The 21,819-nt window shown below is 41.2% G+C and overlaps 1 protein-coding gene across 2 annotated transcripts in view; it reads left to right on the top strand.

Moving 5' to 3' along the window:
* Nucleotides 1-404: 404 nt before the first annotated feature.
* The window catches only part of arhgap22b (Rho GTPase activating protein 22b), a 64,928-nt gene continuing 43,513 nt past the window's right edge, over nt 405-21,819 (top strand). The window contains exons 1-3 of one of the 2 annotated variants that reach the window (XM_080872819.1): nt 405-556; nt 11,461-11,660; nt 16,144-16,231. In XM_080872819.1, coding sequence (XP_080728945.1) covers nt 514-556; nt 11,461-11,660; nt 16,144-16,231 — 331 coding nt within the window. In that variant the 5' untranslated portion in view covers nt 405-513. Of the gene's footprint in view, nt 557-11,460; nt 11,661-16,143; nt 16,232-21,079; nt 21,453-21,819 lie in introns of those variants that run through there. The other variant, XM_080872820.1, reaches the window with a different exon arrangement.

Raw genomic sequence — 21,819 nt, 5'->3', positions numbered from 1 at the left:
AGTAATTAAGGGTGGAAGGCAGAGACGAGCTGCAGAGCTCTGCTGCTTAATTAGTGGCAGAAGGAGGAGACACCTGCCAGATGAGCACTCCTCCTCTTCCTCCCTTTTACAAACAGACAGATCTTGACGTAAAAAAAAGTAATCACAGTGGAAAATAAGAGCACTTAAAATCAGCCATCTAATAGCCAGTCAGACCCATTTTTTGGAGGAGATCCTCCTCATGTACCACAGGCGGATGTACCACTATGAATAATGTAAAAGGAAGGGGTGGAGGACACTGGGCGTGAGCGCAGGCATGGCAAAAAAACAGGGGTAGTTCCTCCCCCTCCTTCCCTTCACCACCCCTCTTCTCTTTCCATTCTCCTCCCCTCCCCGTGTTCACCCAACCCCCTAGCTGCCGGCTGCACTGCAGAAGGTCAGTGGGAGAAGGAGAGGAGAGAGGCAGAGGGAAACGCAGGGGTGGGGTGCGTGGATGTACAGGAACATGCCGACAGGAGAGCGTGCGGACGAGCGATGACAGCCATGCTGAGCCCAAAGATCAGACAGACCAGGAGAGGTAGGTTCACTCTCTCTGCCTTCACATGGACGGAGATACATCACGTCACATCTCACAGGGACTGTGGTGAGAGTTTTAGATGATGGATTAGTAGATGCACTAACTCCTTATGACACTGCATCGCACTTTTACTATAAAAAACAATTGCTCCTATACTTATGGTTTTCTAATACCCATGGAGAAGCACTTTTTCTCCCCTCCATCTGTTTGGCTCACATTTCTGAATGAAACAGGCGATCTGCCCATACAGGGAACCTCTCGCGTATATTAGCATTTTACTACAGCTGGTCGATGCCGTCGGTGTGAATTCTATTAGGAGGCGTGAGCAGCATCTCTAGTTTCATCACTGCAGCGCTAGGCACTATCAGGCTGCCGTCAGCTGCCGCTGAAGCTGCAGCCGTGTGGCATGTGTGTGTCTTTGTGGATGGATACATTAATATGTGTGTGAGAGTGTGCGTCTGTCTCCCATTTCTTTTTTGGCACCAATAGAAAACTACAATTATCTAACTGGATCTGATAAGATGACATGAATAGTTCCCAGGAATGGCAGAGCGATGTTTAAATCCTCTGGAGTGGCACAGAACTGGTTGCAAAGTCAGTTAAATCTGTAGTCTGACCTAAACAAGGGGTTTTATAGACAAAATCCCTCGTTTCCTATAGCATAAAGGTCAAAAATGCATTTTTATGAATCAAGGAAGGTAGTCTAGGGAAGAATATTTCGTATAAGCTGACACTACTTCACATCCTCGCTGCACATCTGAGACAGTGAAAATGAAAGAGATTATAGCGACTGTGTGAGCCCCGCGTGGGAAACATTCTCTGCATACCGTCTGTAAATTAGTGCTTCACTGCTGACAGCATCACATTTGTTGCATGGAGTATCGCACAGACGCATATCACAAGTTGAGCTAAGGTCACAGTAGGTCAAGAAGGGACGGGGCACCAACCAGCGTGGTGGCGACGCTGTGGATGATTAGGCTGCTTGTACAGGTAAGCCGAAGAAGACACTCATAATATAAATTAACGATGTGTCACGCATGTATTGATCATTCCTGGCTCCTGAATTCATGACAGCAGAAGGTCAAGCTATGTAAACCATACAGCGTAAAAAAAAAAATCCTAAAAAAACAGTAATATTCCGGCAGCTGGGGCGGCAAAATAACACCATAAAATAACAGAAAATAACTTTCTCATAAAAATACGGTTATTTTCAGTAATGACAATACAGTTTGTTGCCCTAATTTTCCATGGGATTTGCCTTTGTCAAGTGCTTTTAAACATTAAATTAGGAACATTTTAACATGATTAAACAATGAAATTACTTATAAACTATGGGCTCAAAATGTGGTCATAAATATTTTGTACTTGTAAAAAAGATTTGTATGTGTAAAAAAGATTTGTGTGTGGACTTAGAAAAAAAACCCCCTGCAAGTTACAAGTACGGATTTTTGACCCTATTTTTCTTCCCTTCATCTGATTGGTCAATGTCATGTCAATCACAAATGTAACAATCCAATCAGAGAACAGATGGGTTTGGCTGTCGAGGGGCGCTTTTTTTGAACTGCAGGTCCTTGAAGGGAATAAATGCCCTTTTACATGCCAACCCAGCGTTTTCCTTCATCACCACGAAGGAAAACAGTCTGTGGTCGTCCGAGTTTGGTGATTTTTATGTCACAGGTCTACGTGTTTAATACAGGGACTTCCACAGCCTTTTCAACAGCGCTGCGGACTGCGGGGTGGGGGCGGGCAGTGTTTTGGAAATGACAGTCTTCATTACAAAGCTTTCTTCGTTATGAATTAGCATACATGTTTTTATTGAACATTTGAAGAACTAGCAAAAAAAACAAACTCTTGTAGAGGACATAAAGTCAGAGATAGAAAAGACAAGGAGCAGGTGCATCTAGTACAGGTAGAGCTGCTGCAAAAACCCATAGAGCCCAGCAGCCAGCGTAACAAATTCTGGATCCTTTGCTTTTAGTTAGCAGTTAGCATTAGCAGCGTATCCTGCATCCGATGTGAAAGGACTTTTATGCTGCGCACTGTGACTCACAGCAATGGTCCTGGGTCAGCCCTGACTTTGTGTTAAACTAATCCTAAAGTAATAATGTTATTTCTAACCACTGATATACCACAACTTTTTCCTTTCAACAGCTACTGAAAGTTAGGGGACCTAGCTGCTATCGGATATTTATATAGCGATCCTCCAGCTTCAAACGGTATCACCCTTCAAGGACCTGCAGTTCAAAAAAGCGCCCCTCCGACAGCCAAACCCATCTGTTCTCTGATTGGATTGTTACATTTGTGATTGACATGACATTGACCAATCAGATGAAGGGTAGAAAAATAGGGTCAAAAATCCGTACTTGTAACTTGCAGGGTTTTTTTTTCTAAGTCCACACACAAATCTTTTTTACACATACAAATCTTTTTTACGCACACACAAATTCTTTTTACACATACAAATCTTTTTTACGCACACACAAATCTTTTTTACACATACAAATCTTTTTTACAAGTACAAAATATTTATGACCACATTTTGAGCCCATAATAAACAAGGTCAATGAATGCGGCAATATGAATACTAATACTTAAATGTACAGAAATATACAGTTAACAGTTGGTTTAAATAATAATGGATTGCATTTATATAGCGCTTTTCGAGACCCTCAAAGCGCTGTACAATTCCACTATTCATTCACACACTGGTGGAGGCAGCTAGAATCGTAGCCAGAGCTGCCCTGGGACAGACTGACAGAGGCGAGGCTGCCATAGTGCACCATCGGCCCCTCTGGCCATCACCAGTAGGTGAAGTGCCCAAGGACACAACGACTGAGAGAGTCCGAGCCGGGGCTCAAACCGGCAACCTTCTGATTACAAGGCAAACTGCCAACTCTTGAGCCACGATCGCCCTAAATAACAGTGAGAATATTATTAATATCTAAATATGCATATGTACAGACAGATACATTTAAAAATTTTAACTCATTTTTAACCTTAATTTTTTATATTTTATTCCTTCCTAGTTAAATTTACACTTTTTAATTTTTCATATTTATTTCCTATCTTATTCATAGCCTTTTCCTTTTTTTTCTTTAGGTCACGAGCAGTTGTCTAATCATTTCACTGCATATCGTACTGTGTATGACTGTGTACGTGACAAATAAAATTTGAATTTGACAAAAAATTTTTTTTTTGAAAAACAAGAAAATTATGTTTTATTACATTTACAGTGATTTTACGTTAATTTACATTTGAAATGTAAAATCACAGTCTATTTATGTGAATTTAATGATATTCTAGAAAAACAGTACAAAACTGTAAAATACACAGTAAAATACTTTTATATTGCAATTTTTTTCTACAGTGTAGCCTGTATGTAAACGATGGCTGTGAAGTCACCCGTTGCTTTGTGATTTCTGTTTTTCTGAACATTTCAGTTGGCACTGTTTTGGTTTTTGGACGGCAGGTTAGAGATGGGGATTACCGTACACTCGTTTCATTACAGCACTGTTTTAACTTCTTACTTATTTTAACTGAATAAGATGAATTGCAAACAAACTGTCCTTATCGTGTCAACTTTAAGTCTTAATATAACATAAACTAATTGCATTATATTAAAAAAAATAACCTTTTCTCTTGCACAATGGACACAAAGAAAGGAAAAGTCAAAGTCAACTTTATTGTCAGTTCTAAAATATGTGGAATGTGGCATACACAATTGAAATGTCATTTCCGTCTGATCAAAAGTCTACAGCTAGACTGAATCAAAAATAAAACAGTTATAAGAATATGAGTTATACATGTGAAAAGAAATATTTAGTATAAAAGTATAAATATTAATTTCGCAGGATAAAGTTGTGATCGGAAGTCCTCCAATGACCTTTCTCCACAATGGAACGATTTTACAATTTACATCTTTAATGACCCCCAAAAAACAAGAGTTGGTGGCACAAGCTTGAATCCAGCTGGAATCTCTCCAGTCCACTCTATAAAGACCAAAGATGTTTTGGTGTGTCAGTCTACAGAACATGTCTAGTTCTGTTGCTGGACATATTTACATGGGAGTCTATTGGGACTGACTCCACTTTTGGAACCAACCTCAACTACCCATTTGAGGAAATTGCCATTTCCACATTGGCTACATTTTTTAACCTCAGAGGTTGCTACTTGACGTGAACAACCATATTCTGTGTACAAGAAGTCTTGACAATGTCCCTGGTACAGTGTCCATTTTGGTTTTAGAGCTAATGGAGGCAGTTGCCCTTGTAACAAATTGGAGGGTAAATGACAGCATGTCACCCAGATCCTATAGGGCCTTGTGTTTTTGCAGATATTGAAGACGTAACACAATGTTCAGTCTGGCTGTTGCACACTGCTCTTCAGATGCTTCTGCTTCTTATTTAGCAAACAGACAAACCGTATCAGATTTATCTTTCTATCAAGGAAGCAAATAAAGGTCAATTTCTACCATGTCTAAACTACAGACTTGATATTATTTACCTTTTAGCTTCTATCTAACTGTTGGCTTTTAGCAATAACTGTGTCAGCCACTAACACATTGAAACTGTAACAGGGTTGTGGTTACAATGGTTGGCTACAGAAATAGTAGCAGATTTAATTGCCCACATATCAGCTGCGTCTTTTTGATCTGTGTTACCATGGTTTTGTGATCAAAGTGCTCCAATGTAGCAACACCCTGACATAACGCCTGTCAAAGAAACATGAACGAACACCCTCACAACTACATGCTGTGAGCAAGACTGTGGAGGAAAAATTCACACATATAACGTACATGTAGAGACGATAACGCGCACCCACCAGTGCAGATCACGTCCACCCCACTGCAGTTTTAACATAACAGGCTGTATATTATTTGCAGCCCCCACCCAAGAAATGCTACCACACACACATAACAGCTAACGCATTAATCAGCAGTGATAGGCTAACGTATTGATGCACCTGTAACTCCCTGTGCTGTTTTTTTTCGCAAGCCATAAATCACTGGACAAAAACCAGATTAATGAAATTGGATTCTTCCAACATGCCAATGTTTGTGCTTGCGTGCATGTGATTTAGCCATCAGTGTAGTGCTACTGAGCTACTCTGGAGCACTCGCCCGGCCATGCTAATGGATCCACTCCTCTCTGATGTGCATAACAGCCTTATATCAATTTCCCACTGGTGATAAATATACAGCTCCAAACTGTATAAAGTGACGTCACAGGCAGTGTGCGCGTTCAGGCATGTGTGCGAGGCATCGTGTGTCTTCATGTGTCAGACCACTTGTGCTTTGTTTTACGTTTGTTGACAACCATTTGTTCACATTGTGGCATTAGTTCCATATGTGCCACTGCTGAGTCCAGGACAGGGCACTCCATCGCTGCTATTTTGAGGGTTGCATGAATTTCAGTCTCTGTGAGTTTGTCTATTTCTGTGGATGAACAATCAGCATCACCGTTCTCCTGTTTATACACGAGCAAACTGAATGAAGCTACATCCTCACATGGTTTTGCTTTGTGGAGTCCTCTGTCCTGTAAAGCCTTCTTTAAGGCTCAGTTCACACAAATTAGCAAACATATGCACTTATCTGCCATGTTTATACTGCGGCTTTATCTTCCACATAATACAATGGTGAATAAAACATTTTAACAATGAGCAGTAGACCTAAAAATTTCATCAATACTGGTGAAGTTATAAAAATCCACTGTTAACATGCCACTGTGAAGCAGTGAACATTATGTAAATTACTGGCCAAAGTAGGAATGTCATGATACCAGAAATTTAATAGTCAGTACAAATATCAGTCCTTTGTAAACATTTTAGCATGTAGAAAATAACTGATTTACAACGGCAGTGCTAACTGTCTCAATACATAAATAATAATAGGTAGTAACGTGTATTTCAGGACAACAATGCAAAGTACTTCCTTACATGATTCCTTAGCATGTAAGGATAGACTAAAATTCACAGAAGAGTTGCAGCTAGGGTTGCAAACTGACACTCTGGTGTGCCAGAAACACAGTGCACAGCTAGCTGGGCATAGTGTAAATATGCACTGTATGTTCATAATCAATACCTCATCTAAAACAATAAATGACAGAAATCACATGGGAAAAAAAGAAAAATGATCAAACAAAATACTGTAAATACAGGTTTCAATTACTCAGTTTATTAAGCAGACCAAATGGCACCGTATTTTTATGACTCACATATTACTCCTCACATCAGTTGTGACTGGACACAAGCACTCATCTGATATAATTACGGTCAAATCATATTTGGTATTTGTAAGAGTGCCAACTGTTGGTCAGAAAGTGACGTTGCAGGTAACAATCAATAAACGGGACATTTTAGTTAATATAAGGGATGCACCAGTTTTGCTCATTATACTGCATGTCCCGGCTAAAACAGGACAATTGGCAACCCTAACTGCAGCCTTGGGGATGCCTGCGGTGCTAAATAAAATAAGTACTGTTTCCTTTTTTGAATGTTGGTATCATAAGTATCAGTCCTCATGACATTACTGGGCCAAAGCACTTTGAAAGAAGAATGAGTTTCAGTAGTAGCATTACTAATATCTAATAGTAATCATAGTAACCTCGTTTTATTTGACATGAACCAAAGGAAAGGTTCCACATCAGTTTGTAGCTGATGGCTGCTAGTGGACTATCCTGGCTTAAAAAAAAACTTCTAATGTATTTACATCCCTGTACTTGTTTGACTTGAAGTCGCTAATGTTAGTTGCTAGTGCTAGAGGCTTGTTGACCTAGGAGCTACTCACTGGGCTAGTTGGTAAACTAATGTAGCTGCTGAGCTAAAAGCTAACACAACTGTAATCTAAGAACATGCTAGAAGTAGTCAGTCACATTAGCTTTCTGTGCTTTAATTTTTAAGCTAGCTGACTTAGCTATCATTTAGTCAGCTTGTTTCTGGGGCTTTGAACGGTAAGTTTGGTCAAAAGGCACATTTGTACAACTAATTGGTCTTGAAAAGCACAAAGCATATAGCTAATAAGCTACAACAGCTTTCTACATTTTAGACTCTTGATTGTAACTCAGGGGTGTAGTGTACTGGACAGATAAATATAATTATTGGTAAATAGCACAAAAAATATGTTTTTTAAAGTGATCTACAGTATATGGCCTTTTTTTTTTTTTAACAATTTCCTTTTAACCAGCTTCAATTTTCATGATATCGTAACTGGATATGTAGCCAATCCATCAGGTATTCCTTGATATACATACAATTATTCCGTGACAGTGAAATAACATGATGCATTCTCTCAGTTACATAAGTTATCATCAGAGAAGTCATGATGGACAATAATGGGTATATTGTACTGCACAAAGTCATCCATGATGATGAGCCCTTGCAATTTGACTCAGCGCTTCCATAACCACACTGAATTGCAGTGATTGTGTATAAAGTGCACTTTTACAGCAAAATGGCCTTTTTTCCTTCATTGTAGTTGATAGTTGTAGAAGTGACCACAGACCAGCTCCACCCAAACCAAGGAACGTCTGAATCACTCTGAATAGAAGGTCCAAATTGGCACAGTGGGTAGTTGTGCTTGATACGCACACACACACACATGCACACACACACAAATCAAAAATCAGTTGTGAGTCAGGCGTGAATCATCGCCCTGCGTATGTTCCATTGAGTCCAAGATCCAGGCAGCTTATGTGTTGAACAGTGGTCCTCTTTTATGGGAGCAGTGGCAGGTTGAGGAGCGATGGAAAGGCAAGAGGGACGGGATGTGGTGCGAAAAAGGAGAGGTTTTAAAAAGGACAGGGAAGGTGAGTTACACAACTGCAATACAACTGCAATTTGTTAGTTGTAGCGATGATCCCAGTCAGGGTAAGACTGATTTGTTTACACCGCTGATGCTGCCCACATGAGACACTTCACCATGTCGAAATATCCAGCTGATCTGTGCAGGGGTTGTGCTATCACATTTGTGTAGTCAAGGCAACACTGGACAACCAAAACATCAAAGAATAGTGACAGCTAAGGAAAGCATAGCTTAGGATTCAAAAGAAAACTAGAGATCTACAAAGTAAAATGATATAAGAGAGATTCAAGTTATGCTTCTTCTGCTAAATATTAACTGGTTAGAGAAAAAGCCAGCTGCAGAAGAGTCTCTTGTTCAAAACAATAACAGATAACCCTATGCTTTGCAGTGCTTCAAATTGACTTCTCATGAAAAATGAAAATTATTTTACATGTAAAAGATTATATGCAGCCAATTAAAGTTTAGCTGTAATTCAAAAATTAGTTACCGTGCCAGTTTGATAACAAAACTGTCCTTTAAATGCATGTGCGCTGGGTGCTCTTTGATTCAAAAGACGAGAAGAATTAGAGCGAGTCAAAGTACGAGAAATGGAGGGTGTCGGGCAGAGGAGTGAAAATAAAGAGCCAGGGGAGACGGGAACTGTTAGCAGTGAAAAAGAAAGAAAGCCAATCTAGAGGAGAGAGGTAAATCATAAAGAGAGGTGAGTCTGCTGATATTAAAGCTTTTTAAAATATGTTATAATTACTTTAAAATGATTCAAAATGAACTCAACAGCAGAATGTGGAGAAATAAAGAGTCTGACCAAATTTCAAAGTTGTCTTGCATAACGTTGCAGAAATATTGACCCATAACAAGCAGCTAGTCCCAACCAGACCCTTGTAATCTGTCTTCGTAGCTTAAGAGGTGATAATGAGTCCATGGGTAGCACTGCCCACACTGCATATGATGAGCTTGTGTTATTAATGGCAGCCAAAGGAAACGGCTCTTTGCAAAAAAGGTATTTATTTTTATGTTTAACTAGCAACGCTGCCTCTATCCTCCTCAGTAAGTTGTGGGTCGGTACTGACAGACTGAATGCATCTGATTCCTTCTTTTGCAAGAGCAACTGTCTAAACAGAGATGTGGAAAAAGAGTGTTCCATGTATGAAAACATGAAATAAAGGAAAACGTCACTTCATATTAAAATGGAAAATGGGAAAATGTTACTTAGTCAGTGGCTCTGGCTCTACTCAGCCCTCAGATTCACTCCCCATCCCTAAACTGGTTATCTTTCCTCATGAGTCATGTGTCAATGTGACCATATAAATAAATCCCAATTAGAGGCACTCTCCATGACTTCAAGAGTCTTTTGAAAGAAAACCATCTAGAGCAATACGTGAATTCGTGCCAATCTTTAGTGTTTTGGAAAAAACTGAAGTCATAGGTGATTACAGTCACCTGACCAGAAGGCTTACCTTACTTTACTCTACAATAGTGGAGTATACCACTACAAAAGCATTCTAGTAATAAGCTGCTCTCCCTTGTGGGTTGCTGTTAATAGACTGTATATTATTATCTTACATATTACACCTTTAAACATGCCCTGAGCAGCAGCCCAAACACTAGCACCACGATGCAGTACTCTGTATCTGCCGCCAGTGTTTTCCAAATATCTGCACAAACATTCAGAATAAAGGAGCAAGCTAACAATGAAAAGCTGGATTAAACAAAAAGGGTAATATGACACCACTCTTTGTTGAAACCAGGGAACATGAATAATGCTTGGTCACTGGCAAAAAGGCTAAATTGCACAATCATAATGAAAGCCACACACTGAAGCAAATTTCAAACTGAATCCAACCAAGTTAAAGTCACAGCTGCACTAGCAAATTATTCTTGCAGTTTAGGCAGCATTTGTGTGCTCTCTAAAACCTTCTTATTAAAGAATGCAGACAGGACAGCATTAGACACAGAGTGGAAAAAAGATACCACTTTAAGGTAATATATTACTGAATATATATTACTGATATATATTAAAGAGGTTTCCACAGCAAGCCTGGACCCAGTTTGCATAAAAAAAATAGTGGGCCACACCACGTCTGTCAGAATCAACAGGCTTTTCAGGGTGTCAAAACAGGCTGTAATGTGCAATAAAAATGATATGAGCCATGTTCGTTAAACTCAATGTATAGGCTGAAGGTAAAGATGTGGGACAATAAAAAAGAATAAAAATTGATTTTCTTCCCCTTCCATGCCTCAGTGCCATCGATTCCATGTATACGTGTGTGTGTGTGTGTCTGAGGTATGTGGGGGGGCAAAGAACACACACCAGCAGGGAGGATGTCAGCAGAATTGATTGCTCTAAATAATACATGATCATCAAATAGCCTTTCACTAGTTTGCCCCAGGTTTATTTATCTGTGCCAAACCTTTTTGTAAGTGTGTAAAAATAATGTATCCTTTAGCGTCTGATGAAAACACACCTCAGTGTAGAGTCACGCTCCTTTATGTCTACAGAAGTTTTATTTAAATGTCCGTGCAATAACTACAAAAATGACATTATTTAACCGCTGATGTCATACCAGGAAAATCTGAGTACCTCGGTAGCTATAAAGCTGCCACACACTCCCTTTTAAAACCCATCTTTGACTTGAGCTCAGGTTACACACATTTATTGAGGAGCATTCAGTCAGCCAGTCAGTCCCATGTGGTCCTATTATCTGAGCTCAAAAGCCTCAGCTATTCTGCTGGGTTGTACCTCTGCACAATAAGTCTATTCCAAGGACCTCTGAAATTGAAGGGGGGGTATCCCTGTCACCCGAGGCTATGCATGGTGTGGGTCTGTGTGGGTGTGTGTGTGTTTTTCCCCTTAGTTTTTGTGTCTGCTGCCTCTCTGCAGTCCCATTCCCTTTTATGTGGAGCAGCCTGGGTTAAAAGGCTGTCATGACTAAAGCCCCTGGTAGAGCACTATGTGCATTCAGGATAAAAAAAGAGGGACAACATACACCTACTAGAACACAAACAATAAGACAAATGGTAAATAAATCAAAACAAACAATATCCTTTGCTTTCAGCTGCTTGTGTATAAGCCTAAAAAATATGCTGTGTGTTGTGTATGTGTCATCAGCCAGGTCAAAGAGCATGGTGATGAGCGAGGTGTCGCGAGGATCGTGCCGCCCAGCCTCCCCGAGCCTCCACGAGGGGGCTCTGAAGGCGGGGTGGCTGAAGAAGCAGCGCAGCATCATGAAGAACTGGCAGCTGCGCTGGTTCGTGCTGCGCTCGGACCAGCTCTACTTCTACAAAGACGAGGAAGAAACCAAACCGCAGGTAATATTTCAGCCACGTTCACACACAACGGAAAACAGTCAGAGGGTGGCGAAATTAAAAGCTGGAGCACTGCTCTTTGGCCGGCGTGATTATATTTACATAATGAGGTGCAGCTTCCTTTTGGAGGACGGGACAGCTGAGTCATGCAGCTCAAACATATGGAGTTTAATGTGCAGCTGAATACATGAGAAACCTTCATGTAAATGATTTGATCTGAAGCTTTTGTTCAGTCTGAGTGTCTGAGTGTGGGAGGGGGAAAAAACTAATTTAGGTCTTTCAAATCAAAGCATGAGCAGCTCACGCGGCAGAGCAAATTGCCCATTAATTAAAGAAACTCTTGTTGATCCCTAAGTACTCTCGAGCAAGCCCTGTTTTCCTCTGACGTCATCTCTGTAAACGACTTTGTTCCCAAACATTTTTTCTGTATCATTGGAACTGATTGCAGTTTTGCCAAACAGCACTTTGAGCCATTACCTCAAGAAAAAATTATCCTAATTCCCATCTGTGAGAAATCTGCTTGTTTTAAGTCACTCTACAGTTGAGCACTGGACTTAAACCCACCTTAAACATTCATTCATTCCATTTATTGGCTACTTGGGGGCAATAGAGAGGTTTATGAAGTAAACAGGCTACTTAGTTTTAATGTTACTCTTTCTGGGTCACAAAATAAACTTTTAAGATATTTTCAGGCAAGAATGTAGCTGTGTAAATTTCAAATAACTGCTCGATTTATGAAGACATCACATATATAAGTGCTCCAACGTTTTTGGAGATGTCTGTTACCCACATATATGTGGGTAACATTATATGTGGCTCAGTATTTCATTTTCAGATTTTTAACATTTCTTTAGGGGTGGGAAAAATGCAACATATAACAACATATATCAATATCACTTCTTCTTGAGCACCTTATGCAGCTGCACTAGGCAGATACTGCCACTACAAATGATTACATTTGAATAAAGCAATAAATATAAAGCAATAAACTAACAGTAATAAATCAAAGACACACTGAAGATACGCAGAAAAAACATTTATCCCTATTTATCCCTAAAAACTTGAACAATGACTAATAAAAGTGCAGAGTGCAATAAGGCACATTCTTAAAGCTTATATTTATCCAATATTATTATTTATATTTGCTAAACACCTCATTTTTTTACATTTACATGTAAGTAAGTAACAAATTCCAATTCTGCCTCCTCATGGTTCTCATAGTTAAAAACATCAAGGCTTGGAGCTAATTATGTACAATGAGTGACCGCTACCAACAGTAACACTGCGTGTGCTTTATTGCTGTCAGATGAAAACACTCAGCTGTAATGATAACTCACCACACTCAGCAGACGCTTCAGTGCATTAGTACAAACAGCAGGGCAGCGTGTGACGCCTGTCTTCCTACTGCATTAGTACATCATTGTAAAATTGTCTACAGAGTAAACCTCCAATCAATCCCATTGCTTCTTTGTTGAACTGTGGCAAACAGCTGACTCACATTTTCCCACTCTGCATTCCTACAAAACACAAACACACACACACTTATATCGAATACTTTTAGGTGGAGATTCAGTGAAGCTAATAGGTTTAGTTGTAGATGCAACAAGGAGTGATGTAATCCAACAATAAAAGACAGAAGGTTCATGATTGACTGATGCCACACACACACACACACACACACACACACACACACACACACACACACACACACACACACACACACACACACACACACACACACACACACACACACACACACACACACACACAATGACGTGTTCCACACTTCTCTGTCTCCAATTTTGAGGAGAAAAAATGACAGTCTTTAATCAGAGCTTGCCAATACTCATCCAGCTCATATTGATTCGCAACTTCCAAGGGATTCAAGTCACATGTGCTGAGTGTGGCTGACTGCACACGCGCACACACACAACACACACACACACCATCACAAACCCACTCATGCATGCACACCCTCTGAGTTGTGTGAGAAACTGTGATTCTGGCCTTTTTTTTTAACCCTCTCATCTCTTAATCAATAGGAAACCCGAGGCCGGGAGTGTGGTCGGAGGTGGAGGTGTGGGTGGGGAGGGTGTTGCGAACAGAACATGACTGCCCCACTACCAAGATGAAAGGATGTGATAATTGGTAGCAGGGAAGGCAGCGCTGGATGAGGATCTATGGGGGTTTTCCTTTTCATCGTGTGTGTGTTGGTCTGGGGGGGTGGAATACACTGCTGAACAAACAGAGTCCAGTTATCTGGCGGTACACAAAGGGCACCACCATCACACAACCATGACTCTGGTTGTAATACACAAAACCTTTGACAAAATAAACAAAAAAAAGCTTAAAAACAGCTTAAACTTAAAGTTTATATTTGGTTTTGTTTTGATTTGATTCATGCCCAACCCCATCACTTACTGCTTTCATATGATTTTAGATTTTTTCAGCCTGACATTATGGTGCTCCGAAACCTTGGCAGCATCAGCATTGTACATGGCTTTCTGTTCCAGTAATTCTTTACTGCTCCTTCGTTTCTTGCTTTACGTCCACTTCTGGCACCGATTACTTTTAAGAGGCGTGCGTCTATAGACCTGGGCATGGCACGCGCCAAACAGGACGAGTCTGGGGTGCTTCAGGTCCAGATCTAGACACACGGTACCGATCAACAGCACTGCGTAATGTCCATGAGTAACAATGCGCTAGCTGTTCATGTTGCACTGTTGCCAACGTGAGATAAAAGTGTGAACAAACCTCGAGAGGCCAGGCTAGAATAATAACTGACTGGCATTCGTGTACAAACGAGGTTAAAGTAGGCGTGGCCGCATCTGTTTGCAGCTGCTTTGAAGCTCTTACATGTGCGCACAGTTCCCGTATCATTGGTTAAAATGCAGGGAAGGACAAACAGTGCTATCTAGCCTACTTTTCTGCGTGATTTGTGTTCTTGGGTTACGTGTTGCCTTTTCTTAGTCATTCATCCCCAGCCAGCTACTTGTGTTATTCTGAGCACATAGCACCCTTGGGACACCCATCCTGCCCTGCCCCTGTGCTCTATCCATCCACAGCTTCCACCCCTTTCCATTTGTTGCCATGGCGACTAATGCTGGCGACAGCCCGGCCCTCAGGCTGAGGCTGTTTGGCAGACTCTTCTGCCTGTTTGATGGAGGATGCCAGTGTGGAGATTAACGGGGCCGACCTACAGACGCTGGCATCTCTTCACAGCTCACTTGGCCCTAAGTTCTCGGGGCTAAATGGGTATTGATCTGGATAATGTATTCTGATAATCTGTGTGGGTCCCTGTTCAATCACAGGAGTAGCTGCTTAAATTTTTAGAGGGGCTAAGAGGTGAGTAATAAGGAGGGAGGAAACAGGAGGTGGGGGGGTGAGAGTAGGCAACTAAGTCAGACTCAAGCCCGTCATGCACACATTTTATTACGATGTAATGGCAAAAACAGGCAATCTTGCAGAATCCGAGTAACTCTGTGCGCTATTTTGTGGTTCATTTGGGGCTGCTTTTGGAATCAGTCACACCCAGTCCTCAGGTTTGCAGAGTCGGTTATTGACAAAGGACTGAAGATCTTTTCTTAGACATGGTCAATCACTCCAGATCAATCAGCCAGGGACGCCTCTTTGAGCAGGTCAGGGCATGGCACACTTGCCCAAGCACAATTTGCAGCAATCCCAAAAGAATCGGGCACTGTTGGTCCAGCATGCTTGGCCACACTTTGGATTGCCTAATGGGAGTACCCTCAGTCTTAATATCATTCCAAATGGCGTGCCAAATTTCAACTTAAAAAGATCATCAATGATGACTTAGACCTAACAGAGTTAAACCATAACCCTTGAAAACATGACACAGGTTTGGGTTTAGACCTCAGAGGGTTACGCAGGTACTAGCTGTACCTGTCTGTCAAATGATCTTAAAATTAGCCTGGAGTTTCCACCATATCCTGCCAGAATAACTGAGAGTTTAGTTAGGAATAGAGACCACAAGCAAACTATTTGGAAGCTGTGATAACACGTTGGCAGAGGTGACTGAAAACAGAGAACACCAATAATCAATGCAGAGCTCGAGAGAGGGTGTCACCACTGCAGGGAGTCAAGTGGGGCACAAAAACAGATTTTATCACAGGCTTGGACTCATTTGCATCCTAAACATTGGCCATAGATAAGGTTACCTGTTAAAATAAGATTTTCATAAACTACCAACTGACCGAGTGTTTCGTCACAGAAGCCAGGAAATTTACATCCATCACAGGTCATGTTGTAGGTCACGGTCACTCCAAACCACAAGTGTTTATCTCAGTGTGCCCAGCTCCTCATATTTGTCTTTCTTTCTTTCTTTCTTTCTTTAGCCAGTTTTCTGGAAAGTTACAGTAAAATATAAGTAAAAAGTCGAGAAACTAGTGAAAGTGGAGAAAAGACAAAGGAAATCGATGCTTCTGTGGTGGGAAACTATTTGAAAGCTTCTTCCTGTACGTTTCAGGGCTGTATACCACTGCAGGGATGCCTGGTCAATGAACTCACAGCTAATCCAGACGAACCAGGAAGGCACCTGTTTGAGATCGTACCAGGTGAGATCCCTTATTCTCTGCACCCTTATCACAAAAACCTGCAGGTTTCCCATTGTGCGTTTATCTCTGTGCTGACCGTCTGAGCCAAAAATGTAATATCCTGTTTTATGGTGAGTGATGCAAATATCTGAAGTCACGTGACCACAGATTAGATACAGGAAGCAGCAAGGAATTCCCATCAGTTGCTAGTTTGCATGACATTAATTTCACTGAGCTTCCTTTTGTATTAAAAAAGAACCTGTAAAATAATTTTACTCTCTCCTAGCTGTTATAGTTAGCATTAAATTTGCTATTCACCATCTCATATCGCCTCACATACCTACTCGTATGCATTGTGCCTGGACTCTATTTATTCTTTAGTTCCTACTCTGTTTGCTAACACTAGAGAGCGCTGTTGTCCACAGTGTCTGCCTCCTTGTCTTGCGTCTCTTGACCTCAGTGCTGGCAGTTCCAGTGTTGTATTTCTAGCTTGTGGCGTGTGAGCATGAAAGTCAATTACTGTGTGAGCGTAACATAAAATAAGACAGAGAACAGCCTCGCCCTCCATCATGCTGTTGCTCTGAGACCGTAGATTTCAGGACTGTTAGTGAGCCGTCATGCTTCAAACACAGAAGCACTGCCTGTGGCCAACTGGTCTAGCTAGATTGACCTCACATGGCTTTCCAAGGTTTCACTCAATCAATACAACACATTTTATTGTCATGAAGGTGAAGTTTGTCATAATAATTAACCTTTTGTGTAACAGATTAAAATAATACCATCTCTGAGCAGCAGTTTAAAGTGTATATTAAGACATATCTAAGAAGATATGAGTATAAAAATGGGCCACAACTAAACAGCCACAGAGCTACAGGTATAATCTCTAAATCGGGTTGTCTAATCCAGCGGTCCCCAACCTTTTTTGCGTCACGGACCGGTTTATGCCCGACAATATTTTCACGGACCGGCCTTTAAGGTGTCGCGGATAAATACAACAAAATAAAACTAGTACTGGTACCGAAAAAAAGAAGATTTATTCATAACACATGACCCAAAGACCCAGGAAAATCGAGTTAACGAAAAAACGATAACAAAATAACGCTAAAAACCGATAAAAACCCTGAAAACCATACATTTTACACCTGAGCCTCAACTCTCGCGGCCCGGTACCAAACGACTCACGGACCGGTACCGGTCCAAGGCCCGGGGGTTGGGGACCGCTGCTCTAATCCATACTGCAAATGACCTCTGTAATAGTTTGACTGTTTATTACACATTCTGTGGTGTTTGCTTGGAGATCCTTTCTTCTGTTTAGACTGGCCGACAGGCTTGTGAGTGTCTATGTGGTTTGTTTAAGGCCAGTCAATATCGCAGACGGGTGTGAACCCCAGAAAAGTCTTAAGAACCCCGACATGTGAGTGGACTGTAAGAAGCACAGAAGGCAGGAGAAGAGTGTAAAGAAAGAGGAGAGGAGGAGGTCAGTCAAAGGAGACAAATATAATTTAGAAGGATGCAGGAACCACAAGACTCCAAAGAAATTCAGTTCATGTTAGGTGTGTACATGCTGAGTGTGGAAGTTAGTCACATCCACAGTCCACATCCTGCCGGATTCTAACTGTAATAAAAGCTTATCGGGATCAGTCTGTATAAGTTATGTTTTCCCTCCTGTCCATAATTTATGACGACTCCATCTGCTGTTTACATCACGTTAGATTTGTTGTCTGCTCAGCGCAGAAGCACGTGTTAGCATGCCCTTTCTTCCTCCAGCCTGTAATCGGCTTAGTGTGATGAAGGTTTACACGCTCCCGTTAGTATGAAATGAATAGGCTTGGAGATTTGAGTCTGTACCTTGTGTTAAAATGATGCTTCCTCTCATTTCTAAAGCAATCATTAATGTGTCTGGCCATGTGTGCAGCCAATTTCACAGAGCGGTCCCTCTTGAAACATACAATAATGAGCTCACTGAACAGTGATTTGCCACTATAACATATACAGTGGAGTGCCGTGTTGCTATGTTGTAGTCTCTGTTATACAATAAACAGGATTTTTGTCTTTTGTAAAATTTACATTTGCATACGTTTACATAGAGCAGAGACCTAAAAATGTTAATCTGTTAGTTAATTAGGTGGCAGCTAATTTTTTTAAGGGTATTTTTATTGTGCGTTTCCTAATTTTCAGTCATATTCTATATAAATGGGCTAGTATAGCACTTTCCTACTCACTCTGAGCACTGAAAATGCTTTCCATAATTTTGCCATAATTTCCTTAGGGATTATTAAAGTATTCTGATTCTAAGCAATTACACACACACATATATATGTGTATATATATGTAAGATGCTCACATCAGCCACACAGATCTGGTTGTGAGCGCAACAGCCTCACCCACCTGGAGTTCAAATGTTCTTTTAGTGAGGGACAGCCAATCAGAAGAAACCTGGATTCAAAGGGGTGGGGTGGCCTCATGGGGGATTTATGTTCCCACGTTGATAGTTGGGCCTGTAAAGCATAGGATCAGGACCTTTAACCTTCAGAAGTCTAAAGCCTTGATTTTCCTCCACTGCAGACAGCTGGAGACCTGATTGCAGAGTAGTCATTTCTGTTATATTTCTTTGAAGTCCACCACCCGGGGAGCATGTGTAGTTTGTCCATTGTAACGGAAATTCTCCGCAGACAAGTCTATGTGGTCACAAAAACCAAGGAAGCATGTGGTCCGCACGGACCCTCATCGCCCAATGACAAAATTTACATAACTCAGACCCTCTAATGGACTTGCAAATATAGAAAGTATAATCATCAAAGAAAACCCTAACGCTAGCCCTACCTCTAATTCCAGGCAAGCAGATTTTTTTGTTGAGCTGGAAATCAGGGAACAAAGAAAACCTCAGAATATGAGGTTAGAGTATGGGTAGGGCTAGCATCAACACCTATGATGATTTACAGTTCAGAGGGTTAAATGGGAAGGGTTAACAAGCTTGTTTCAGGTAGAAGATGACCTGAGGGGCTGCATTATTGCCCAATATGTAATAAAGATGAACTGAATCAAACATATTTTATGGTCAAATTATTGTCAGTATCCATAGTTTTTTTTCAGTTTTTATGATTTGTACACAAACAGATTTGAGAAAAAGACAAACAGATTGCAGCCCAAATTCACTCTCCCGTTTAAAATGGTTAAATAGTGCATGGATCTCTATGTTCCCTCACATTAGGTTCACCTTTTATTTCTGGCTGGAAAATGAATCATTTGTATGTAAAGGTTTAAAAGTGAACCATTTTGAACTACATCTGTTTGCAACAGGCAGTCATGAGCAGCAGTGCAACCCACACGCACTGCAGCTGTTTGGGACTTCTGCACTGGTAACCCCTCGATATGAGGTCAGACCAGAAATGAAGGTGGGGACTTTTCTATCAGTGCTGATAGATCAGCGCCTGGTTTTCCTTCACTTTCAGCACTCTTTTGTCTGCTGTAATAGTAGCCTTGTCTTTCAAGGGAGCCCAGAGACCTTGGCTTTTCATCTGGGTCATGTCATTGACTGATAGACTCTGCTCTGGCAAGATTACGTTTGTGTGTGTGTGTGTGTGTGTGTGTGTGTGTGTCTGGCTGCAGAGTAAATCTACTGGTCATTCTTTTTTGTGGTGCTAAGTAGCCAACCGTATTGGAAAAGGTAGACGCAAGGCAGACACTAGCAACACAATAACCCCCATGCAAGCAAGCAAGTGCTGCTGAATGGTTTTCAGTGTTTGACAAATGTGAAACATCAAAGTCATAACCAGCCTGCATTTATCCTGCATCTCTGCAGACAGCCCTCTCTTAAATATCACTTGAGTGGAAGCAGAAAAAACACCAAATTCCTTTTGGCATTTGTCTGAAATAACATGAGTAGTTCTGCATGCCTGCAATTAAAAACTGGGCTTCTATTATGTTTTTTTTTTTTTTTTTAAATCAGTGTGTACTCGAGACAAAGCTAGCAGCGCACCCAAACAAAGCCGATTCAACAGTCATGTGCCTGAGTCTGAATTGAGCTTGTCTTAAAGCCTACAGGCATGAGGGAAATAAGCAAATAAGTAGATATCTTAAATTATTCTTTTTTAACTTAACGGCTGGCTCGGGGATATTAACCCTTTATTCTGGCGGTGCGGCGCAATGATAAGCCACCTGGACAAGAGCACATGCAATTGCGGTGTGCAAATGTGATAGCTTCTGCTGTGGACTAGTTGCTCACACAGTACATCACCCATGGATGAATAATACACACAGACACACACACATAGGATTTTTGTGTGTTTGAAAAGCCATTTTGCCTCATATGGCAACCCTAAATGTCTGACTGCAAGTAAAGAACCAGTTCTCTTTATACTTTGACCTTTGTAACATTAACACAGCTACATGTTGGGTCCCATGTTGATTCTCTCTGACTTTAAATGAGTCAGATGCATGCAAGATGCATCACATTAACAGTATTTTATAGCAGCGGGTATGAAAAATATGCTTGTGTTTTCTTTTTTGCTTCTTTTCTGTCAACAGAATACATGGTCACATATTGGCTGGTTAAATTGCTCAAGAGACATTTTACAAGACAGAACAACACATCTTCCTAAAGTTTTCTGAAATTGCAACCAGCTTCAGAAATGTCTAGAATAGTTTGTAAAAGGGATATGTATCAGTAACATGTTTTTTGTTCTGTCTCATTTAAGGAAGAATCTGTCTCACAGAGCCTGATAGGAACTGCCCCGTTTCTCTTTGTATATGTGTGTGTATATGTGTGTGTGTGTGTGTGTGTGTACGGGTTTGTTTGACAAAGACTGGAGGACAGCCCATCTCCCAGATACTGCACACTCAGAAAGAGAGAGAGAGAGACTTGTTACACTCCTCCTCAGGGATTTGCTTCTCCCCAGGGGGGCTGAGGGAACGGACCTGCTGCCCACACTGCTGAATGTGAGAGACAGGAAGAGAGGAGTGAATGGAAGGGCAGAATAAACGAGTGAGGAGTAAGAGGCTGGGGTCATTTGACGGGGTTTAGTTTCCGCTGGCATCGAGCATGCCTCGCTGGCAGGTTCTGGCCATCGGTGCTACCTGCGTACTGATCTGCTTCCAAACGGACTCGGTGGTGGCGGAGGAGCCACTCCTTCGAGCTCTAGCTTTAGGCCGGAGGCAGCGCCTGCCCCAGCCCACGCCGCTCACTCAGCCATGGGGCCGGTCTGCTGTAAACCGGACAGACTGAAGAAACAACATCTCCAAGGTAACGGGAAACAGATGCTGGAGATTTTTTACAAGTGTAGTAGACAGTGAGGTGGAGCGGCCGAGCAGCTTTGAGACTGTCAGATTTACAGCATGTTTAGAACTTTTATTTATGGAGCTTTTTTTTCACAGATTTAACATGACCGCCCTGTCCTCCTGCCCCACAAAGAACACTTTTAACGGATGGTGTTTTTTTTAAAATTTCTATGCCTCAACAAGAGCAATTATATGAAAAGCTTTGCTGCAAAATGTGAATACAAAAGAGAATGACATGCTGACTACTTTGCAGAAAAGCACTGAGCTGGCTAATTCCTGTCTAACAACTTTTCTTTTAGTTTAATCCACTCATATTTTCACACTGCAGTATA

The sequence above is a fragment of the Rhamphochromis sp. 'chilingali' genome (assembly GCF_963969265.1).
Source record: "Rhamphochromis sp. 'chilingali' genome assembly, chromosome: 22".
Taxonomy (NCBI): Eukaryota; Metazoa; Chordata; class Actinopteri; order Cichliformes; family Cichlidae; genus Rhamphochromis; species Rhamphochromis sp. 'chilingali'.
This window is presented reverse-complemented; position numbering and strand designations above follow the sequence as displayed.